The 24,635-nt window shown below is 46.6% G+C and overlaps 1 protein-coding gene across 9 annotated transcripts in view; it reads left to right on the top strand.

Annotated features, from left to right (window-relative positions):
- KAT5 (lysine acetyltransferase 5) overlaps positions 1–24,075 on the top strand; it is a 537,900-nt gene extending 513,825 nt beyond the window's left edge. For all 9 annotated transcript variants that reach the window (XM_086938323.1, XM_086938322.1, XM_086938317.1 and 6 more), the window contains 2 exons: positions 8,837–8,918; positions 21,842–24,075. In XM_086938323.1, coding sequence (XP_086794449.1) covers positions 8,837–8,918; positions 21,842–21,976 — 217 coding nt within the window. In that variant the 3' untranslated portion in view covers positions 21,977–24,075. The remainder of the gene's footprint in view (positions 1–8,836; positions 8,919–21,841) is intronic.
- The last annotated feature ends 560 nt before the right edge of the window (positions 24,076–24,635 follow it).

Raw genomic sequence — 24,635 nt, 5'->3', positions numbered from 1 at the left:
CCATTGACACTCGGTAGGAGGTGGGTGATGACCCCTTTACATCTTTACATGCCCAGGCACCAGCCCAGGTTCCATCTAGTCTCTGTACTCTTACTAGAAACATTGCACCTGGTCCTGCATCTCACCAACATCTGAGGATAATATTGTGGGACGTGGCAGGGCTAAGCAGTAAACTGTCAATCCCCCACTGGAACGACCTAATCGAGGGTTTCGACATATGTATTTTTCAAGAGTCCTGGAGCCTGGTTCCCTTATAGAAAACATGTTTTGTCTCTTTCCATTCATCTGCAACAACTATAGGAAGAGGGCATCCGTCAGAGGGGCTGATCGTCTTGGTGAACATTTGCCAGGGCTGTCGAATTACCTGTCAAACAAGCTCCAGCCCAGACATTCTGGGGTTCCGCATTAGGGGGCCCAGGAGGGGAGCCACAGTTGATCTGTTTAATGTTTATGCAAGGGGGACTAAAGGGGGAAGACCCTCACCCACCATCTTAGCACTAGAAGAGTGCTTAGTTAGCTGCTCACCCCACGTCAGAGTAGTGATAGCAGGATAGTGTAACTGCACTTTTGAGCCGCTGGATAAAGACGACGTGGTGGGAATTGAGGACGATGACAATAATTGGGCCTTCCCCCAATAAAACTACCTCCAGTCAAAAGATGGACGCAGTCGGCGCTACTACTTAATGTTCTTACCATTGTGTTCGGCCTGAGGGCAGCTAACGGCAGAACACCCTTGTCTAGACTGGGTGTGAACACATAGAATAGAGCTAGCAACCTGTCCCATTTCGACTATATCATCCTTGACATGAAGCTCTGGGGAGACTTGATTGACATGAGCTTGGGTACCACCAACAAGTGATCTCAATCCCCTCTGTTTAACTTTGAACCCCTTGTGGGAAGCTCCTTACTGTCCCGCGATCATCCTACCTCTGACCACCACCAGAGAGATTGTTCCTTCCAACGGCAACAGATTTTTTAAATGGCAGAAGGTAGTTCTGTAGGAATCTAAGATTGCTGGCATACGACACGATCTAGCTGTAGGCACAACGAAGCTCCAGGCCGCAGTCTCTTGCGCAAGCGGGTTTGCGGATATGCACACTGTCCATTCTTGCACAGTTGATCGACTTAGCAAACACTTATTAGCACCCATTATAGGCAATAAGCCCATCATGCTAACAAAAGGGCCATATTCATGGTATACAAAAAATTGCAGGCACAAATGATCACTCCTAGCAGCAGCAATCAAAGACAAGCATTGCCCCTTGATCACAGCTGCCAGGAAGAGCTACAGAGCTGCTTTGCAGCAGGCAAAGATAGTATGGGAAGAATCCCGCTGGTAGCAACTCAAGGAACCTAGCTTAGCCAAGGACGCCAACTGATTTTGGACCCTTGTTCCCTGGGGCAATAAGACCGGTGAACGCTGCCTCCTAATACCATCACAGGCCAGGAATGGCACTATCATTTCCGGAAGCTTTATTCATCATCAGAGGTTACGCCATTCGTGGAGCTAGACAATCCCCATGGACACCTCAAGAATGACGAGCTTTTTGACCTGGCAGAGATAGAGGCCGCAATAGGAAAACATGTGCCCTCCAAAGCAGCAGGACCAGTCCGCCTGCCAGGCGATCTATTTCTCGCACACACTTGGAATTGGGCCAGTTACATTCTCCTTCTGGCTAACGCTATAGCCATTGGTGCCCCTGTCCCCGGGTCCTGGAAGGGTGCTGAAGTGGTCCCGATTTATAAAAAGGAAGCTAGAGAAGACCCCTCAAACTATAGGCCCATCAGTTTGATAGATGCTCTGTGCAGAAGATCTTCGGCAGAGGATACAGCTATAAACAGAGGACAATGCTATCATTTCCCAGTACCAGGCCGGCTTTAGGCCAAGGACTAGAATGATCGACCAGGTGTTTAGGCTGTTACTAATCTATTGGAAAATAGTGGTGATCGGCAAGGGCAGTCTCTATCTCGCATTCATTGATTTAAAGACTGCCTTTGACCTGGTCCCCAGGAGTAAGCTGTGGCAGATACTTGGAGATAAGAGCACCCCCCCCCCCCTTTTATCCTTAACCTGTTGTCCCGGCTTTACAAAGGTAATTATGCCCAGGTTGGATGGGGGGTACTATGTCAACTAACAGGGCGTATCCCTGTCAACAGGGGAGTCCTTCAGGGTTGTGTTCTGGCTCCCACCCTATTTTCCCTCTACATGAACGGGGTGGTCCGCTATCTGCAAGAAGATCCTGGCGGGCGTCTAGGTACCAACCTCCTGTTTGCTGATGACACCTTGCTGGTGTCTACGACCCCAGCTGGGCTGTAACGTCTACTCAATAGAATCCAACTCTTTTGTGATACCTGGGGGCTGGTCATTAACACTCTAAAAACTAAGTTTGTGGCATTTAACCCCCACAAGTCCTACTTAAGCAACCCTCTGCTGGGTGTGACATCCTTGGAAAGAGTCAGCACCTTTGATTATCTCGGTGTCCCACTCTCCGACAAAATATCATGGAAGCCCCGCCTAGCTAAGATGTTGATAGGGCACAAACGAGCAGCTGGAACACTCAGGAAGGAACATCGCTCCTCACATAGTAGGCCGGTAGCCCCAGCCCTCCTGGTTTATGATGCCAAAGCTGTCAGCATAGCTCTCTATGGAGCAGTGCTATGGGGATTCGACAAGGTCAATGAACTCTGCAGATCCGAGTACAAGTTCCTTAGGGATCTGGGTGTGCTGCCCCAAAACGTTCCCCTTACTCTCTTATTGCTCGATATGGACATTCGGTCGATCGGCGACACAGCTAGGCTGCATCCGTTGGTTTTTTGGGCTTGCATTAGGCGGACACCGAACTCGCTGACTATGCTGAAGCCCTTACTGAAGTTACATGGAAAGACACTGGCCGCAAAATAGGATGGATCTCAAATGTCAGAAAAATGATGTCAGCCTTGGGGCTCCAAGCACATTGGGATAGGCAGGAACCACCAAGCACAGATGAGCTCAAACGTTTGTATTGTAAATGGGTGGACCGTCCGGAAATCTGCAAATCCAATGTGGGTAGACTAACAGCAGAATTGTATTTACATAAGCAGACTAGATACCTAGAGCCCGTTTAAGACACCACTTAGGTCCCTAGGGACAGGATGTTGTACATCCATTTTAGGTTCAGTACACTTCCTGTTTGCGAGACAACAGCGAAATGGCACCCACCCAATCAGACACCAAAGGATTGCCTGTGTTGCAGGGCCCCGATGGAAGGAATTGCCCACATCATGTTTGCTTGTTCGGCATATAACATCCTGAGGGCCAAGTGGCTAAAACCGATCTGCCGGCAGTTGGGCACATGGGACCATCAGGTTGCCCTGCGCATACTTAGGTCTGATTCCAGACCCTCCCTATTTGTGTGTTGCGTAGCAAAGTTCCTTAGCCATCAGACGGAAAGCCCTGTCAAGAGTGAATCAGCACTCTACCGAATGAAGCTGAGATGAAACTGCCGCAGGGCTTTAAGGCCGCCCATTAAACCTTAAAAATGACAATTTATGCACTAGCACTTTACATTTCAACCCTCCGTGCTGTTATCTTAAGGAGGGTTGGAACCATATAAAACACGTCTGATCGAGTGTTTTGACCTGAGCCCATAACAGCGTTTTTAACAAGATGGATTGTCATGCTGCTCCCTCTTTTTTTTCTTTTCTTTTTCGTATTTAATGTGTGTTAATATTGACGTGATGTATGTTAACTTTCATAATTAGCTGATCCCGGCAACTACACATCTCACAGAGTGTATCGCTATGGATTGCCTGTGTATATTACTTTTTACCATGTTGTTGCTCTTCATGTATTTCTTTTATGAAATGTCTTTTATAACTTTTATGACACTAGTTGTCGAAATAAATCTTATACAACATATGTATCTGGGACCGGGATATAAGCGAGGTTGTAACTAAATGTTTAAATACTGTGTGGCTTTTTAAGTGTTTCCTCATATTATAAGTCATAATAGGAAGTGAGAGTGAGTGCTCTCAATGATTATCTTCAAGCTTATTGCAAAGAGAATGTATAACTTTTGTGAAGTTCTCGAAAGGAGTCCTGGTAAAGGACAACTAGATGCCTACAAGGGACCTAAAGCGAAGATATAGGGTAGAGCGTAACTCCAGATGACTTTTTAGCCAGAAGGGGTAAGTGCACTGAACACCCCACTTTGTTCTTATGAAGCCCATGGAATGTGATACATTCTCTTCCCGATGGATAATTCTGACCACAAATTACTCACCTTGTGAATACCCTCAGGTGCCAGACTAGATCCGGAGATTTTCCTCACCAATTTCCTCATTTTACTGTATGAGATACAGCAAAAACTTGGCAGTAAGGGATTTGGATGTTGCACAACCAGCATATACACTAATGTACACAGTCTGAAGCAGTGAAAGTTGCCCACCTTCCTAGTCCACTGCCACAGGACTAAAATTAAATGAACACAAAACCAGCAAATGGAGAGGCAACGAGCAATTATTAAATATGAGAAATCAATTTTGATAAATTGAGACACATATCCTTCGTGAATACAAAAAAATTTCCACATTTTAATCAAGTAAGTCTTGACACGGTGATAACAGCCAAGAAATCAAAACATGATGATCAGCAAAACAGCACAAGACACAAGGTAAGGTGAGGTCCAAAACACCCTTATGAAGAACTTAACAAGTCCCAGTATTCAGCTCTTGAAAAGACCTCTTGTATATTCCCCTCATAACTCAAGATACCAACCACATAAAGAAGTATACAATTTTAAACATACAATAAAAACAGTGAATTCAAAAAAAGTGTTTTTTTTTTAAATGTGAACAATTTATTACAAATAATTAGAATAAATGTTAGATAACAGCAGTGCAGTGCCATACATTAACATTTTATAAAAATGTGCCAATACACATGAAGAACATTTAAAATTACAAAGCTCAAAGTTGTCGACCACAGAAGGGGTGCTCCCACACGTCCTGCCAGCCACGGGCCGCAGACTAACATTCAGCGCGGTGGCAGACGTGGTTACCGTCGCAGCGGTAACAGGGGACAACGGCGCGGCCAGTCCACATCCACCCCGGCAGCATCCGCCTCAAAGCCTTCATAGTCCGAGCTTTCAGGCCCATTTGACGCCAGTGGGGGGCAGGATTCGCCATCACCTCCTCCACTGGCGTACCATCACATCGGACAGGTGGGTGCTGCAAATCGTCCGAAGGGGCTACTCCCTCCTCTTCGAGGCGACCACTCCAGCCATGCCACCGCAGTACCACCGTGTGTCGGGAGATCACTTGCAACGTCTGCAAGAGGAAGTTTCGGCCCTCTTGGCCAAGGGGGCCATCGAGCGCGTTTCTGGTTCCCAAGAAGGGCAAAGGGGCCCTACTCCCTATCTTGGACCTAAGGAACGTCAACGGCTTCCTCCGGAAGAAGAAGTTCAATACGCTGACTCTGGCTCAGGTCTTAGCTGCCCTGGACCTGGGAGACTGGATGGTAGCGTTGGACTTGCAGGACGCATATTTTCACATCCCCGTCCTGCCGGCCCACCGGCGCTACCTGCGGTTCACGGTAGGCCACGAGCACTTTCTGTTTACCGTGCTCCCCTTCGGCCTTACCAGCGCCCCATGGGTGTTCACGAAAGTGATGGCTGTGGTTGCAGCTCATCTGCGCAGGTTAGGGGTTTCAGTCTTCCCCTACCTTGACAACTGGTTGTTGAAGGCGGGCTCGCCCCAGACACTCGTCAGCCACCTCCAGACTATGGCCGACCTCTTGCACATGCTGGCGTTTTCCATCAATGTGCTGAAGTCACACCTGTGTCCCTCTCAGAAGCTCCTCTTCATCGGAGCGATTCTAGACTCTGCGCAGTTTCGGGTTTATCCTCCCGAACAGCGGGTTCGGGATATTCAGGCTCTGATTCCGATCTTTCAGCCGTTATCCCGAGTCTCTGTCAGGTTGACGCTGCGGCTTCTGGGGCTGATGGCCCCCTGCATCCTTCTGGCGCATCACGCACGGTGGCGGATGCGGGCTCTGCAGTGGGACCTTAAGTTTCAGTGGGCCCAACATCAGGGTAACTTGTCCGACCATGTCTTGATCTCGGAGGGCACTGCAAGAAAGTTGCAGTGGTGGCTCACGGACCGCGATTGGGTCAGCGGCAGATCCCTCTCCCTACCCCAACCGGAGCACGTAGTTGTGACGGACGCGTCCCTCCAGGGCTGGTGGGCCACATGGGAGAGGCAGAGATCAGAGGCCTCTGGTCTCCGGCGGAGTCCCGGCTCCACATCAACCTTCTAGAGCTGCGGGCGGTCTGGCTTGCACTGAAGGCATTCCTCCCCTCTGTCCGGGGGAGTGTAGTGCAGGTGTTCCGAACAAACACCACCGCCATGTGGTACTGCAACAAACAGGGCGGGGTGGGGTCGTGGACCCTATGCCAGGAGGCTCTGCGCCTCTGGCAGTGGCTGGAACATCAGGGCGTGACCCTGGTGGTTCAACACCTGGCAGGCTCCCTGAACGCCAGTCCGGACGAACTCAGTCGTCGGTGCATGATGGATCACGAATGGCGTCTGAACTAGGACGTGGCGCAAGGCCTCTTTCAGCAGTGGGGGGAGCCTTGGTTAGATCTATTCGCCACAGAAGAGAAAGTGCAATGTCATCAGTTCTACGCATTGGAATTTCCAAGGCAGCACTTGCTCAGAGACGCTTTTCGTCCCGAGTGGAGTTGCAGTCTGTTGTACGCCTTTCCACCTGTACCACTCCTGCCCAGAGTGCTGAAGAAGATCAGAATCGACCGGGCCAAAGTCATTCTTGTGGCTCCGGACTGGGCACGAAGATACTGGTTTCCCGAGCTACTCCGCATGTCTGTCGATCCCCCGATTCGTCTGCCTCTTCAGGAGGACCTTCTGTCGCAGCAGCAGGGGACGGTCCTCCACCCGAACCTGTCCAGTCTCCACTTACATTCGTGGAGATTGAGCGGCAGCAGTTGAGGCCATTTGACTTGCCTCCTGAAGTCTGTAATGTGATTCTGGCAGCCAGGCGTCCCTCCACAAAATCGGTATACGCCTGCAGGTGGAACAAATTTGTGGCATGGTGCACAGCAAAGGCTGTGGATCCCCTTTCTGCCCCTCTTTCAGAGGTTCTCCTCTTTCTTCTTTCTCTTGCCCAGCAGGGCTCTGGGCACTCTGAAGGGCTACCTCTCTGCCATTTCTGCCTTCTTAAGGCACCCTGATCAGCCCTCTTTGTTCAAGTCCCTAGTTGTAAATAAGTTTTTGAAGGTCATCACTCATGTGTTCCCCTCTGTTCCTTTTGTGATGCCTCAGTGGGACTTGAACCTTGTTCTGACTTATCTGATGTGCGCTCCCTTCAAGCCACTTCATAACTGTTCTCTTCGTCTCCTTACTCTTAAGACTGCATTCCTGGTTGTCATCACCTCTGCCAGGAGAGTGAGTGAGCTCCAGGCTCTTTCTTCTCAACCTCCTTTCCTTTCGGTCCATCCGGACAAAGTTGTGTTGCGGACGCGACCCTCTCTCCTGCCCAAGGTAGTCACAGCCTTCCACATCGGGCAGTCCATCACTTTGCCCACCTTCTTTCCGCCTCCGCATCCCTCGAAAGAGGAAGAGAGGCTCCACCGTCTGGACCCAAAATGTACGCTCTCATGCTATATGCACCGCACACGCCATGGGTCGTCTTGTGCATCAAGGCCTGTTACTCTTTGGCTCGAAAGGTGCCTCCTGTTGGGATACATGCCCATTCCCCTCGGGCCACGGCGGCTACTACTGCCCTGGGTCGGGGAGTCCCCTTGCAGGACATCTGTCAAGCAGCTACGTGGGCCTCGCTGCACATGTTCGCAAGACACTACTGCCTGGACAGCCAAGTCCGGAGAGATGGCTTTTTCGGCTGTTCCGTTCTCCAGGACTTCCTGGTGTGATCATTGGTTCGCAAACCCACCACCGGGGTTGGTATTGCTGGGGTATCTATTCTAAGGTAAGGAATCTAATACTAACCTGTTTCTTTCAGATGCACAAGTTACTTACCTTCGGTAACGATATATCTGTAAGAAACAGTAGTTAGTATTAGATTCCTTACCGCCCCACCCATCCTCCCCGTTCTGCGAACCGATATTTAGGGTTAAGGTAATCCCCTTTCAGGGCCCTAGTTTTCATGGCACCAGTGTTGATTGTTATCATAGCTCTGCGTTTCTGGCGCGGAAAAGCTGTGTATAAGAACTGACGTCAGCGCGCGAGGGCGGCGTCTAAGTACTCCGTCAACGTCATCCCGGCGCCAACGACGACGACGCCGACGACGGACACGGAGCCGCAGATGACGCCTACCGACGCGCAGGGGTACTGCTACGCAAAATTTTCCGGATCCAGTCTGACGCCTGGGGATATTCTAAGGTAAGGAATCTAATACGAACTACTGTTTCTTACAGATATTTCGTTTCCGAAGGTAAGTAACTTGTGCAATTGCTGAGAAAAAATTCCAGCTCCAGTCTTGCGTCATTGGCTATTCACAAGGTGTGGAATCTGTGATTTCAGGAATCTGATTGCTAGAGCATCCACCAGAAAGAACATGACCAAAGGTAAGTAATTTGTTCCTCGGGGGACTAAATGTCATTAGAAACAACCTAACTGCTCCTTTTCCCCGGTGCTTCATCATGCAAGTTTTGTGAGTAGAACTGTTAATTCATTGTGTTTACCCCACCAGTAAAATGTTTAATCCTCTCTTTGAAAGGACATTATTTTCAACCTCAGAACTGTGATGGTGGGGATAGAGAATCTGAAGGGCCTAAGCTTTGGTCTGTATTCCTGCTCTTTAATTTATTTCAATCTCTTTTAGTGAAATCAGCGAGATTACCAGTGTGAAGAAAGAGGATGTTATATCCACGCTTCAATATTTAAACCTCATAAATTACTACAAGGTATGTAAAAAAAAATGAGAGTGAAAGAAATAGGTGAGCAGCAGCTTTGGTAGGGGATGATATAATTATCATTTTCAGGGGATTTATTCAAGGGTAGTGCAGAAATTATTATCAGATGTTGTTCAGAGTTTGTCTGTCTGTGGTGCATTCTTTTCTGTTACATACCAAAATAAGAGTTATTTCTTGAACCTAACATATTCTTGACATCTAGCTATATGTTAAGATACCATACTAGGAGCCTGTTCCCTGGTTAGTTATTTGTTATCAGGGTTATTATAGGACTTAATGACCTAGCATTACCTTACTTTTACCCCTTCCGCTTCCCTTATGAGATATGTACTTATCATGAAAAGGTGTCACCAGGAAGCCCTCATTCACATATGGTACATATAGAAGGGGTCCCCGCAAGAGAGACGTGTTGTGTCTAACAACCATCAACTATTGTTTAAACAACTTCATAGAACAAGAGATACACGAAAAAAATCAATCTAGGTACTGTAATTTATTATCAATACCATGAGGTAGTTGCTCAATCAAACAATTTTTTAGCCCCAGAAAAAGGGAAAGGGAAGGGAAAGTGCTCAAGGGAGTGTAGGATAAAGGAAGGGATAAACACAGTTAAGGAAACAAGTGATGAGTACAAAAGTTTCCAACAAGATCAAAGTGATTCAAATACATAAGCCCAAAAATCAGGGCACACAATGATGAATTATTTAACAGATGAACTTTCAGCAGACACACAGTCAATTTAAAACTGTAGAGGGCTTGTGCCGGAAGTTTAAGAGGAAAGCCGTCGACGTTTCGACCCCTATGTGTAGGCTACGTTCAGTCCTTAGGCGGGGTCTTCATCAGGACATATGCAACAGGGAAAAGTAAGGGGCAATCCTGTCAGGTAAATTAATAGTAGATTAGTAAATGTTCTCCATTGTGATATTAAACCATAGCCATTTGATTTAGACTACGATGAGGAATTAAAATGATAATTAGAGCAATTAGTTACCATGGAGTCGTGGCCCAACTGGGCTCAGGACGTGGAGGTATGATGGACTGTGCAGTGGTCACAGGTCGATCACAGCGTAATTAATTTGCAGAGCTACAGAGGAGAGACGACAACCAGTAATTAGGGGACCTTTAACATCATATATACACTATTGGTTAAACAATCAAATTACTTAATCAAGACCTGGGTCTGATCTGGTGAATAAAGGTCAGGGAAGTACCTAAGATGCTTGGACTAGTGGATAAGGCCCACTGAATTTGAAGAGTTGTCTGTTAATTTAAAACTGTCCACAGAACAATATAATACAGAGGCCCCAATATTGCAAGCGGGGCAATATGCTGTCAATTATATCGAAGCCAAGGTGATTGGTTTAGGGGTCTCAACATGAGCGACTGTCAATGTGGGCAGCCCCATGTTAAGAGTGATAGCCGAAACACTCTTCAATTGTACAAAAAGCGCGGCATGTGTCGCCAAGTTTTGCAGCATGAATCTTTCTGGATTCACTATGCTGTGCATATTCCGCGGTCTTGTGGTTGGGTCCGGATTCGTAGTCTTTTCTTTGTTTTTTTTTTTTTTTTTTTTGTAGCCCTTGTGGGCGTCGGCGTCACACCTCCTCGGGTGCATTTCCGGTGACGTCGGCATGCTTCCTGCGGAAGCTCCCACTCTTGGGCGCCATCTTCAGATTCTTTTTTCCGCGGTCGGGTCTGAATCGTTCTTGTTGGGCTCCAGACATTTTTGGAGAAAGTACTGAAAAGAATTGAAGTTGGAAAAGATATTGGAAGAAGAAGACTAAAGAAGACTTCGCAGAACATTGACGAAGAGAAAAGGAGGAGAAAACCTCGAGAACTTCGACGATCGTCGACGTCCACGCAGTCAGGGAGGCCTGAACGCTCGAGGATGGACAACACGCCGTTTAAGTTCTGCCCGAACTGCAGACACAAGTACGCGCAGAAAGACCAGCATCCGGTTTTCAACCTTTGCCTACCGGTAGAACACAGAAGCGAGGACTGCAATGCCTGCTCCGTCTTCGCCCAGAAGACCCTTCGTGTGAGGAAGAGACAGAGGGTAGCACACGCCACCCTTGAAGGAAAATCCCCGACGCCATCGTGTACGAGCTGGGGATGTCCTCGGAGGAAGAGGACAACGCTGCCGCCGAAGACGACAGCTACACGGTCGTAGAGACCGATTACAAGAAGACACCTGATAAGGTAGGAGACTCAACGTCCCACAAGAACACGAGAGACTCTGAGTCTCGAAAGTACGAGGGCAAGAGCCCAAAGGCGCCGACGCAGAGACATCTGCCGTCCGCGACCACAAACAGGCCCAGCGGATCCTCGAAGACGGAGTCCCTGGCGCCGAGAGCTGTTGATCAGCAGAAGGCGTCGAAGATCGTCGCCGAAAGGGACCGATCGACGTCGAGGGAGAAAGACCCTAAAGCCTCGGCGCCGTCCAAGGACCCGAAAGCCAGTTCGACGTCCAAGTCATCGACGCCGAGAATCTCGCCGCCGAGCCAGGCGACGAAGAGAGGGGCCGAAAACGCGGCCGAGATGGAAAGGAAAAAACGCCGGCTAGAAGCCGAAATGGCAAGCCTCTTGCAGCGGAGAAAAGATTTCGACGCCGAGATGAGTGCCTTCACGATTCCACACAAGACCAAGCACGCCGTGCTAGATCTGGTCGAAGAGGAAGAAGAACATGTCGACGGGCATGGGCCTAGCGACGAGATGGTCGACGACCAGGAAGGTGAGGAGAATCCCTACGAGGATTACACCTATGAGGAGGAAGAGGGCAGTAGGTTGGACGCCGAGTCGGCCACCTCTGACCCACACGAGGAGGATTACCTAGATGTCGATACCGAGAGCCATGAGGAGGCGGTCGACTCATACCGCTCGAGGCCCTCGCAGCCGGACGACATCGGGGCATACAACTCGGCGATACAATCTGCCGCAGCTGCATTCAAGCTAAAGCTCGACGAGGAAAGGCAGAAAGCAGACTTCCTGCTAGAGACTTTGCTCCCAACACAAACAAGAAGCCAGTTCCTCCCAATGCTCGAGAGCGTCTTGGCTCAGGGAAAGGAAGCATTCAAAGAGCCCGCAACATGCAAGGCGGTAACTCCCAGAACAGAGAAAAAATACAAACACTCCTCAAAGGACCCGGCCTACATTCGGGGCGAGGTCTCCGCAGACTCCATTATCACGGCCACAGCAAGGAAGAGGGCGAGCGTATCCACTACCTCTGGCCCACCACCGGATAAGGAGAGCAAGAGGATGGATCTGGTGGGGAGAAGGATCGAACGGAATGCCGCGACCCACTGGCGCATGGCTAATTCCAACGCCCTGATAAACAGGCACATGTACCAGATCATGGAGGGGCTGGGGCAGTTGGTGAAGGACCTACCCCAGGAGGCCAGGCAGAAGGCCGAAAAGTTGATCGAAGAAGGGAAAAACGTGGCAAATTCTTGCCTTAAGACGGCCCTGGACGGAGCAGACACCGCCAGCAGGCTCATGATGATGGGTGTCACGGAAAGGAGACACGCCTGGCTCAGGATCTCAGGGTTCAAACCCGAGGTACAACACAGTATCCTTAACACACCGTTCAACGGCGAGACGCTTTTCGGAGCAACAGTTGACGAGAAACTCTGCCAACTCAAAAAAGATAACGAGACGGCAAGATCCATGGGGGCATTGCAGTTCAGAGGCAACTAAAGAGGCACCCCGTCACGGAGGCCCGGCGGGAGAGGTGGAAACCAGCCAGGTACATCGCACCAGGCCTTCCAGCAAACTCACCAGGCAGACTCGCAGGCTCAGCAAGGTCACCAGAAGCAGTCCTGGCAGTACCAACCAAGAGGTCAGTCCTTTCGAGGGAGAAATGGACGTGGCCAGAATAGAAGAGGGGGGCAGCAGCCCACCTAGAAGTGACTTCAAAGACCTCCGGGTGCCCAACCACAGAAAGGATCCCAGGGGGCACCACGTACGAAGGAGTCAGGACAATCTAAACATCTACGACCACATGACACCAGTGGGAGGAAGATTAAAGTTTTACCTCCAAGAATGGAGAGAAATAACATCAGACAAATGGATCCTAAACATTATCCAATTCGGATACTGCTTGGAGTTGGAGAGAGAGCCAACAAGCAGAAAACCAAGGGGAAAGCCACCAGCAAGAGAACAGCTGGCGAGGCTTCAGGAAGAAGCACTAGAACTTCTACAAAATCAGGCCATAGAAAGAGTTCCCTTCAAGGAAAGAAACAAGGGAATATACTCGACGTACTTCCTAGTACCAAAGGTAGACGACAAAATTCTATCCTAGACCTGAGGTTCCTCAACAAATTCATAAGAACACAAAAATTCAAGATGACCTCCCTGCAGGAGGTGCTACCGCAATTGCAGGTCGGAGACTTCATGGTCACGATAGACCTCAAGGACGCCTACTTGCACATACCGATGAACGAGAAGCACAAACATATGCTCAGGTTCACAATCGGAGGAGGCCACTACCAGTTCACAACGCTGACCTTCGGACTAAAATCAGCACCGAGGGTATTCACGAAGTGCCTCGCAGCAGTCTCAGCGCACTTACGAAGACAGGGGATACACGTATACCCTTACCTGGACGACTGGCTGGTGAAAGCAAACTCGTACCAGAAGTGCAAGCAACATGCACATACAGTGACGAGCACGCTCATAAACCTGGGGTTCTCCGTCCATTGGAAGAAATCATCAATGGAGCCGGAGCAAGTGAAGATCTTCCTGGGGGCAGAGATCAACACCTTACAGGGCAAAGTGTTCCCCAGCGAGAAGAGAGCAAAGGACTGGTCAAGGAAACTCGCCTCTACCGGAAGGGGCAAGCTCGGACAGTGAGGACTGTGAGCAAGATCATGGGGATGATGGCATCATGCATCCACCTAGTGCCGAATGTGCGGCTCCACATGAGACCCATGCAAGAATGGCTCCAGGAACAATGGTCACAGGCTTCGGGCAGTTGGGAGGATCTTGTGGTGGTGACGCACGCAGTGCAGAAGGAGATGACATGGTGGACCATGGAGAACTTAACAAGGGGACAGCCTCTAACACCCCCAACTCCGACAGTGACCATCACCACAGACGCATCCCTGAAGGGATGGGGCGCTCACATGGGGGAACTCAAAGTGAGGGGTCTTTGGACGCCAGCAGATGCGACAAAGCACATCAATTACCTCGAATTGAAGACAATCTTCCTTGCACTGTAAGCCTTCCAGACAAGACTGTACAGGCAAAGGGTGTTGCTGCAGACAGACAACACCACGGCGATGTTCTACATCAACAAACAGGGTGGAACACAGTCAACAACGCTTTCGACGCTGGCACAGGAGATATGGAGATGGGCCATCCCTCTCCAGATAGACCTGCTAGCCATACACCTACCAGGGAAGGAGAACATTCAGGCAGACTGGCTGAGCAGACAGACATCGGCATCCCACGAGTGGGAGCTCAATGCTCAGGAGACAAGGTGGCTGTTCAACAGGTGGGGATCGCCATCAGTGGACCTGTTTGCAACACGCCAGAATGCGAAATGCCGAAACTTCGCATCCAGACAACACGAAGAAGGGTCCCTTGGGAATGCCCTATGGATAGACTGGTCCGGGACATTTGCTTACGCTTTTCCCCCGATACCACTGATACACAGAGTACTGAGCAAGTGCAGGGTGAGCAGCATGACCCGGATACTGGTCGCGCCACAGTGGGCGAGGCAGACATGGTACTCACAGATCATGGAGATGACACAGTGTGCACCCCACAGATTCGGCAGAAGAAAAGACCTGCTCTCCATGCAGAACGGAGAGGTGCTGCACCCAGAACCAGAGAGCATGAGCCTAGTAGCATGGCTCCTGAGGACATAGAGTTCGCACACTTGAGATTTCCAGAGAGCACCCTCAGGGTCCTTCGGGAGGCACGAAGGCCCAGCACACGGATGTGCTATGTCGCTAAGTGGAAAAGATTCACGATGTGGTGCAGGCGGGAAAGACTTCACAATAAAATGAAGGACTCCACAGTGCTAAAGTACCTGACGCACTTACTGGAGAAAAACCTCAGCTCGTCCTCCTTGAGAGTTCACTTGGCAGCTATAGTGGCCTACACAAGGGGTGAGATGGGCAGAAGCTTCTTCACATCACAAGTTGTCAAAAGGTTCCTGGAAGGAGCGAAGAGGATCGCACCACCCAAGCGTGTGCCACCACCAGCATGGAACTTAAACGTAGTCCTGACGGAACTCATGAAGGAGCCCTTTGAGCCACTTCACAAGGCCTCCTTACAGATGCTAACTATGAAAACTGCTTTCCTGGTGGCAATAACGTCCTTACGCAGAGTGAGCGAGCTGCAAGCGCTAACGCTACAGGAACCCTACTTACAAATACACAATGATAGGGTTGTGATGAGGACCGACCCACACTTCATGCCGAAGGTGGTGTCCAAATTCCACATGAACCAGTCCATACAGATACCGATTTTTTTCCAAAAACCAACCACTAGCGCAGAGCGAGCTCTGCACACCCTAGACGCCAGAAGGGCGGTCATGCATTACATTGAAAGGACAAAAGGACACAGGAAAACGAAACAGTTCTTTGTGTCGTTCACCAACAGTTACATGGGCAAGGCAGTAACTAAGACCACTATTGCACGCTGGATCGCACAAACAATCCAACTCTGCCACAAAAGGGCAGGATAAGAACTGGCAGAGGGGGCACGTGCCCACTCCACTAGGAAAAAGGGGGCTACAATAGCCTTCCTGGCCAATACACCCATACAAGACATATGCCTGGCGGCAACATGGGCTTCGGTGCACACATTCACGAAGCACTATTGCGTGGATGTTCAGATGAACAAAGAAGCACAAGTCGGACAAAGGGTGCTCCAGCATATATTCAGAAACCAGAGCTCATCTTCCACCCAGCCGCCACAGAAATGAGAAATCGCTACAAAATCTATGCACAGCATAGTGAATCCAGAAAGATTCACGCTGCAAAACGAATAGTTTCTTACCTGTCGGTGTAGTTTTGCAGCTTGAAGACCTTTCTGGATTCACTAGCGAACCCACCCACCTCCGCCAGAAAGATGAGGCTGGAGAGGGAAGAGGTGGTCAAAAAAAAAAAAAGGGGGAGAGAAGTAAGAGAATACAAGGACAAAGCGGTAAAAAAATTCTCACCTAAATACAACATTACCATTGCTTCGGAAACGAAAGGAACACGGAAAAAAGAATCCGACGATGGCGCCCAAGAGTGGGAGCTTCCGCAGGAAGCATGCCGACGTCACCGGTAATGCACCCTAGGAGGTGTGACGCCGACGCCCACAAGGGCTACAAAAAAAAAAAAAAAAAACAAAGAAAAGACTACGAATCCGGACCCAACCACAAGTCCGCGGAATATGCACAGCATAGTGAATCCAGAAAGATCTTCAAGCCGCAGAACTACACCGACAGGTAAGAAACTATTCGTTACAAAGTCTTGTCATACCTGTAATTGAATAAAGAGCGGGGGCGGATAATTCCAACCGTCTTTCCAAAAACACTCGTCTGAGCCAAATATCCGGGTAGTCAGCCGGCATCCGATAGCTTACAACCGGCGTGAATCGTGCTGCCACACAGTCAGTCACGATAACGGGGTGAATCTAAGTGAAAACGGGGATTAGCGGTTAGGAGCAAGGACAGTCAATTACCAAGGATTAATAGCAAAAAACGGCACTGTTTGCCACGTACCCCATCTGATCTGCAGCGTCCGTGGACAGTAACTCCGCAACTCCCGCTACGCGGAGTTTAGGGGGCGGAGTCAAAAATAAACGCCACCCAGTAATGGAAAGGGAAGAGTCACTCGGTGAACTATTGCGATCGCTACTGCATAATTAATACAGAGTCCGGTTGGTTCTCGTATAACCGAAAACATTGGACATTCATGTAACCATTTCACGGAAGGAAAAATAATTACAATAAATAATTGTGTGATCCAATGTGTGGTATGTGTGTATGGTGCAATCAGGCTCCGATAAAGTAGAGGGCTTGTGCCGGAAGTTTAACGTCAACGGCTTTCCTCTTAAACTTCCGGCACAAGCCCTCTACAGTTTTAAATTGACTGTGTGTCCGCTGAAAGTTCATCGGTTAAATAATTCATCATTGTGTGCCCTGATTTTTGGGCTTATGTATTTGAATCACTTTGATCTTGTTGGAAACCTTTGTACTCATCACTTGTTTCCTTAACTGTGTTTATCCCTTCCTTTATCCTACACTCCCTTGAGCACTTTCCCTTCCCTTTCCCTTTTTCTGGGGCTAAAAAATTGTTTGATTGTGCAACTACCTCATGGTATTGATAATAAATTACAGTACCTAGATTGATTTTTTTTGTGTATCTCTTGTTCTATGAAGTTGTTTAAACAATAGTTGATGGTTGTTAGACACAACACGTCTCTCTTGCGGGGACCCCTTCTATATGTACCAGATATCGCCCAGGTCCCCGCGACTGCATGGGTTCAACCCCCCTTTTTGTAATGTCTCATTCACATATGAACATCGTCATTTTTGAATGCTGAGTTGTCGGTTATGATGGGTTGAATACAACATCGCTGCCTCCCAACAACTCTGTGCCAACTTATACAACTTCTTCCACAGCACATGCCAACCCAACCTCAGAGAATGTTTTTTAACCTACCCACCACCAACCAAGGTGGCCACCTAACTGAATGGACAACCCTCACCAGAAACAACATGGATGCAATCATGCCGACCATCCACTCAGGGGTCCCAGCAGATCTATGTTCCACTGCATCTATAATCTGGAAACATCATCAGTCAGCACCATCCTGACCCATATCAACACCTCTATAATTTCTGCCACTTTTCCAGATGAATGGAAACTTTCAGAAATCAGCACCTTCCTAAAGAAGCCCACACTGACCCGATTCAACTGAGCAAATTCCGACCCATCTCTTTGCTCACCTATCCAGCCAAAGTGATTGAGAAGGCCCTCAACAAGCAACTCATAACCCGCCTCAAACTTCACCATCTTCTAGACAACACTCATTCAGGATTCAGAAGGAACCATAGCACCAAAACAGCACTCGTCGCGACCACTGACGACATTCCAGTTATCTTAGACTGAGAGCAAACAGCAGCCCTCATCCTGCTCGACCTCTCCGTGGCCTTCAACACTGTCTCCCATAACACCCTCAGCAGAAGACTCCACGAAATTAGCATACAAGGATCTGCTCTCAAATGGATCTGTTCATTCCTTACAGGAAGAACCCAAAGGGTCAGGCTATCTCCCTTCACATCAGAGACCAAGGAATTGATATGCGGAGTCCCAAAGGATCTTCCCTCAGCCCCATTCTTTTCAACATATACATGACACAGCTTGCCAACAGCATCCGATTACAAGACCTCACCCTCATCTCCTATGCCAATGACACCCAACTCATCCTTTCCCTGACGGACAAGGAAACCACCATCAGGACCAACTTCACCAACTGAAGGATCATGGAACAGACTAGATGCGAACCAGCTACCTACAGCTCAACTCCAACAACACAGAAGTACTAGTCTTTGGCAACAAGACGTCCCAATGGGACTCCACCTGGTAGCCGGTGGAGCTAGTACTCACACCCACGAACCACGCAAGAAATCTATGGATCATCACTGACAACAAGCTCAACATGCCTGCTCAAGTCAATGCAGTGTGCACTTCCTGCTGCCACATCCTACACATGCTATAAAAGATCTTCAAATGGTTGCCTCAGTACACAAGAAGGACCATCCCCAAAGCACTGATCACCAGCAGGCTGGTCTACTGCAACACTCTCTACACCAGAGTATCCAAACAACTCCTACACAGACTCCAGACCATCCAGAAATCCGTTGCAGGACTCGTACTCAGCCTCTCACATTGCACCCACATCACACCGCACCCCAAGAAGCTTAATTGATCCCCATTCACAGCACAGACAATTCAACCTTCTCACACACACAAAGCCCTACACAACACAGGACCAGAATACCTGAACAGTCACATACACTTTCACCATCCTCACCAGACACCTATGCTCTGCCTCACTCGCACACATTCCCTGCATCCTAAAAGACAAAACTGGAGGTTGCTCACGCTCCTACATTGCGCCCATGACATGAAATGATATCCCTCAACACATTAGAGCCTGCTCCTCTTTTCTTGAATTATGCAAGAAGCTAAAGACCTGGCTTTTCGTATAAGCACATTGGGGACAGCACACCTAGACGCCTGCCCAGGGTCCTGGATACCTTCTTGGGTGATTGGTGCCTCTGCTTAAGCAAACCTGAAAGCTACTCATTCTCCTACATCGCACCCAAGACATGGACCGATCTCCCTCAACACAGCAGACCCTCCTCTTTACTGCTTGAGTTCTGCGAGAAGCTGATAACCTTGCTCTTTATATGAGCACCTGGGGAAGTTACACCTACACTCAAGAAGGCCTGGGCGGTGAACTTTGCTCTGTTCGTGATGTTTGCAGAGTTTCTGCACTCCGCGCAGAGCAGAGTTTTTTCCTTGCACGCCAACGTTAATTTGGCAAATGCGATAGAGAAAAATCCAACGCTAGACCACCCTTCCTGCGAGATTTCCTAACGCGGGCGGTCACGGATTGTCGCAACTGCTCACGTTGAGAAACCATCCATTCGCACTAATGAAGCTTCCGCTTCAGTAGAAAATCTACTTGAGCGACCGAAAGAAGCAAGGCCTTCTTGCGCTGCACATGGTGCCATTCAAGCTGATTTTCCAGCGCAGGACAAATACCCGGCGCTAAAAATCAGTGCGCCCTAATGCACTTCACCACTTGTGGAACTCCACCACTTGTGGAACTCCACGTAGCTTGGTAGAGTTTTTTGGTCACTTTACAGAGTTTTTTTCATAGCGGAACTCTGAGAACTCAGCCCAGCCCTACTACACACCTGCCCAAGCGCCTGGATTCTCAGGTGATTAGTGCACTATACGAATCAACATTCCACACACCTATATAAATATTTTGCGCCACGGTACATATATGTAGAATTAGGTATACAAAATCTACACGTATTTACCTGTCGTTATATTATATTTTCGATAATATATCCAGGATATGGTGTGACATCACTATTCAATGTCGGTATACAGAAACGCCGATAAAAAAAGGATTGCATGTGTTTCTGACAAAATAGATTTTTAAAGTGTAATTTACTTTGACTTTTCATTTTGTTTTACCTTTACTATTTCTCCCTACCCCATTCATGTTTCCCCATCCTATAGACTCTCACCCTGTTAACTTTCCCACTTTTACTCCTTTCTATTCTTTTACCTCACCTTCCTTTTCTTTAATACAATGCATCTTTACCCTTCAGCTTTACTCTTTTTCAAAAAAAAATCTTTTCATACTCCCCTACCCCTTCTACGTTTCCACATCCTATACGCTGTCCCCTGCTACCTTCCCCTTTTTATTTCTCCTTTCTTTTCTTTGATTCTCATATGTGTTACACCCTTCTGCTTTACTCCTTTTTTTTACATTTTGCTCATATTACACCCCACCCATTCCCTTCCCTCTTACTCTCTAACGATCTTACCTTTCTCTTAATGGGTAAGCCTTTTCCTCAAAAACATACTATTTTCGTGCAAAATATATTTTATTTTAGCATTTCTCTGATATTTCGTTTTGTCAACTTGATTTCATAAGGCTGAGTCTTCTCACATTGGAAAATCGTCAAAGGGGCAATATATGGGTAAAAAGAGTAGCTTAACTAGTTTTTCTTCAGACTGTTTTACTTGAACACAAAGCCATTTTCACCTCTCATTAAACCGATTTGTTTGTTTCAATTTGGGCATCTTTGACGTCTAACAAAATGAATAGTTTGATGCAACACTGGGAGAATTGTGCATATTTTGGTGGCGATACCATTTCTCTTAGATTTACCATTTTTATTTTGTAATGCTGCTGCTGCTTTTCCCTCTTTTTGTGACTAACTATGTAGCTGCTAAAGCTCCTAGACCACTTTTGTCTTGGGGAAGGTCGCAGATAATAGATTGAGAACTGAGAAGGAGATCAGGGGCAAAAAGCAATCATAATTGTTGTTAATATGTTAATATGAAAAGCTACTCATGAAATGCATGTTTACAGAACTGTATACACATGGAAACATGTAAGTTGGGATAATAAGAAACACTGTTCACTCAGTAAATGGGAAAAGAATACCTAACCATTTAAAAGTGATAAATAATTGACGTTAACCAGAAATATTAAAAAGAAAAATGTGAGTATCCAAGATCTTTTAGCTCTTCTTATACTCACAAATGTACATTTTGTTCGACATTGGTTAGCTATTAGCAACATCTAGTTAAGCGATTTAGTGCTTTCATAAATCAAGCGAGTAAATATGGGCCAAAGTTTAAACATTAAAGGGATTAAGAAAATTCACACTCAATCTACAGATGAGTCGAAGCTAAGTTTATGTTGAGGATTGATTGTAACAATGTAGTTTGCTCAATGGTGATTAACAAATAATCTGTGATCTACTTATCTTGTTAAAGCCTATTTTTCTTTCAACAGTTATAACTCTGATAAAATTTCAACCATCCTTTAATTTTCAATTTGTTTAATAGTACATTTTAATGATGGTCCATTAATTAAAATATATGACATTGCATTGTATGACAGGTTATTCAATCTTCCTTTTAGTGACTTCAATGTGGATAAGGGTATTAAAAAAGACAAAGTATGGTTTTGCCATAAATCTTTCCATGAGTATCTGTTCTACATAAGGATTTGGGGGGTTGATGAACATTTGAATCCGCTGAAGAAATATATTTACTGTTAAATAACCTTTTTTGTGGTAGTGTCTCAAGTCTATGCTGTGTTGTAGATTGGAACTTCCCAATGTTCACTAATTTATTTTTTTTTTCGTTTAAAAGGGCCAGTACATTTTGACTCTCTCAGAGGACATAGTGGAGGGTCATGAAAGGGCCATGCTCAAAAGGATTCTTCGGATTGATTCCAAGTGTCTACATTTCACCCCTAAGGACTGGAGTAAAAGAGGAAAGTGGTAGCAGGAAGACTGAATCTATTCCTTATGACACTGGCAGACAATTCACATCTCGCTTATTAGCACAGCAGGCGATTCAGCCCACTCATCTGCCCGGACACCCAGATGTAAGAGATATTGCCAAAGCTTAGGGTTATCAAACTTTTTACTGGATTACCTTAGTGGCAGCTGCCTCAATACTCTTCTTGGGGGTAGAATGCGTGAAGGAAACCATGATGAAGGCACATTGTCGATATTGGAATTTCAGTTTTAACAATCCCCCTTTGTACTTGGCATATTGTTTCAGTGAGAGTGCTACAAAGCTTATTAGAGCCTCAGATGAAGTGACATTTTGCCACCACCTGCCGTGGCAGGAGGGCTATTGATGGTAATCTGGAGCATTCTTGCGTTGCGGGCCCTGGGCGACAGCCGCTGCAGACCAGCGATGATTCCAACACTGCTATCCGAAATTGACTGCCTGCCTTTGCCGCTGTAAACTTTTAAGAATCTTGGATCTGCACAATAATATAAAGCTGTTAAATCTAGGGACTAAAAGCCATTACCAGTATGGTTACGAAAGAAGACATGGAGTTTCAAGAAGTTACTAAATGCCTCCTTGCACACGCACTGAGGCACGTCGTGTGTGAATACAATTGGTAATGTGTGTTTATTGATAAAGGTCATTTGAAGTTGTAATTGTGTCTGTCTTCTTAAGTTGGCAGTGCCACCAAAAATCTTGACAATAATAAAATGGCTCTCTTCTTCCCTAGAATTTGAGCTAAAAACCAACTCTACTGCGTAAATGTTGCACATTGTATTTGGAATAAAGAGTGCATATTCTCTTTGGCCATACTCACCATTTAAGATAAATAAGGGATTGATCAAGTGTGTTTATAAGTAACTATCTGTCAAACCAAACAGCTCACTGTTATCCATTGAAAAATATATCTGAAATCTCAAAGGCCACTCTACAAAATGTAAAATGTCCTTCATTGATTCTTCATATTTTATTCTTTTTTATTGACTCCTGTGTTCCTCATTTACCACTAATTCAAGGAGTTTCCTATTTTGTAAATGTTCTTTTGTTTGTTCATTTTATAAATCTCTCTTTGGTTTTAAAGTTCTGAGATTGCCTGTTCCACAGTCCTAATTTGTCATACATTACTATTAGTTTCTGATATATTTTCCTTTGTTTCACTTGTCCTTTCTCTCAAGAATATGCTCTAGTGAGAGGGGAAAAAAAAGAAATCATCAAGCGATCCCTCGTTTTTCCTGAACCACGAACACATCATGCAACACCTGAGTAATAAACATTGCAGCAAAATGATTGTTTGCATATAGCTTGGCAGTAAAGGTTTATTTGGTTATGCTTACAGATATACATACTCCTGTGTGTGTGTGTATTTGCCCAATTCAAAAATGCATTCTACATTGTGAAAAAAGTGGCAATTGATGTGATAAATAAAATACCTCTGAATTCCTAATGGAATATGGCATTTGTAAAAAATGCTATTTATGTAAGAAAAGAGCTTTTGTAGAGCAGTTCAGGATGGTAAATATAACTACTTTTTCTTTATTATTTCAAAGTAATCAAAAATAGCACATATGAAAAAATGACAAATATTGTGAATTTAAGTTAGTTAACCATTGTACCCCTTGTATCCTGAATTATCTTCTTGAAAAGTAACCACCAGTCCTAAAGTGTCTTGAAACTGCAATTGGTCTGCTTCATAACTTGCAAATTATGCCTGATTATAATGCAATGCAGCAGGACTTCATATTAGCAAGAAGCAGTTTGTAGATTTTTTAAATCCAAAAACTAATTGTGAGTCGGGCCACTGGCCGACAGACAATCCCAAAGGAGCAGTGTTGGATTTGTTGTGGAGGATCTTGGCCAATCAGTAGAAGCTCAATAGATTGAAAAATATCTTGTTTATCTTTCTGAGTATTGAGGAAACCCTCCTCCTAAAATCAACAGTGAAGGGCACCAACATACACACCAAATTGAACTTTCCGCGGCAAATTATCTTTTTCAGATATGCACTTAGGACAGAGCGCCTTGTTGCTTATTCTCTATCTGAAAAGCTTATCCAGTATGAATTAAAATGTGAATATTGTATTAAAGTTATGAGGTCTGAGATTGGCTTATTTACCTAACTATTCATGAAAGACTGGTTGTGAAATAATCATTGAGAACAGATATCCCTAGATGAGTAGACCATTAAACCCATATGTTAGATATACGATTTGTGTCCCTCAATGCTGCTGGGTAATGTTTGATATTGGATGTTATGAAAAAGCAGTCCACCATCCTTTCACAGTTAAAAGTGAGACCACTCTGGTATTAAATGGAATCACATATGAATGTATCTTGAGGAATTTGCAGAAATCACATCTCTGAATAGTAAATATGCAACTTCTGTCTTTGAAACCCCTAAATTTGTTAATACTCAGTAAATACAAGTGAATCTTTGTTCTTAAATTATGACTCTCACGCAACCATTTTTCTCACTTTTGTGGGAACTCAAGCTTTCAATTCAGAGCTTCATCTGAAAATGCTGTGCATGCGAATCTGGGTTCCGTGCAGCACGCCAAACCCTACTTAACTTTATGTTCTTGCTAGTTAGCTTTTTAGGTCTCGCCTAGCGACGCAGCACATGCGCTGCTCGCCTTGGCGAGACCTA

Source organism: Lissotriton vulgaris, chromosome 9, assembly GCF_964263255.1.
Source record: "Lissotriton vulgaris chromosome 9, aLisVul1.2, whole genome shotgun sequence".
NCBI lineage: Eukaryota > Metazoa > Chordata > Amphibia > Caudata > Salamandridae > Lissotriton > Lissotriton vulgaris.
The sequence above is the reverse complement of the archived record's forward strand: the minus strand, read 5'-3'. Positions and strand labels throughout refer to the sequence as shown.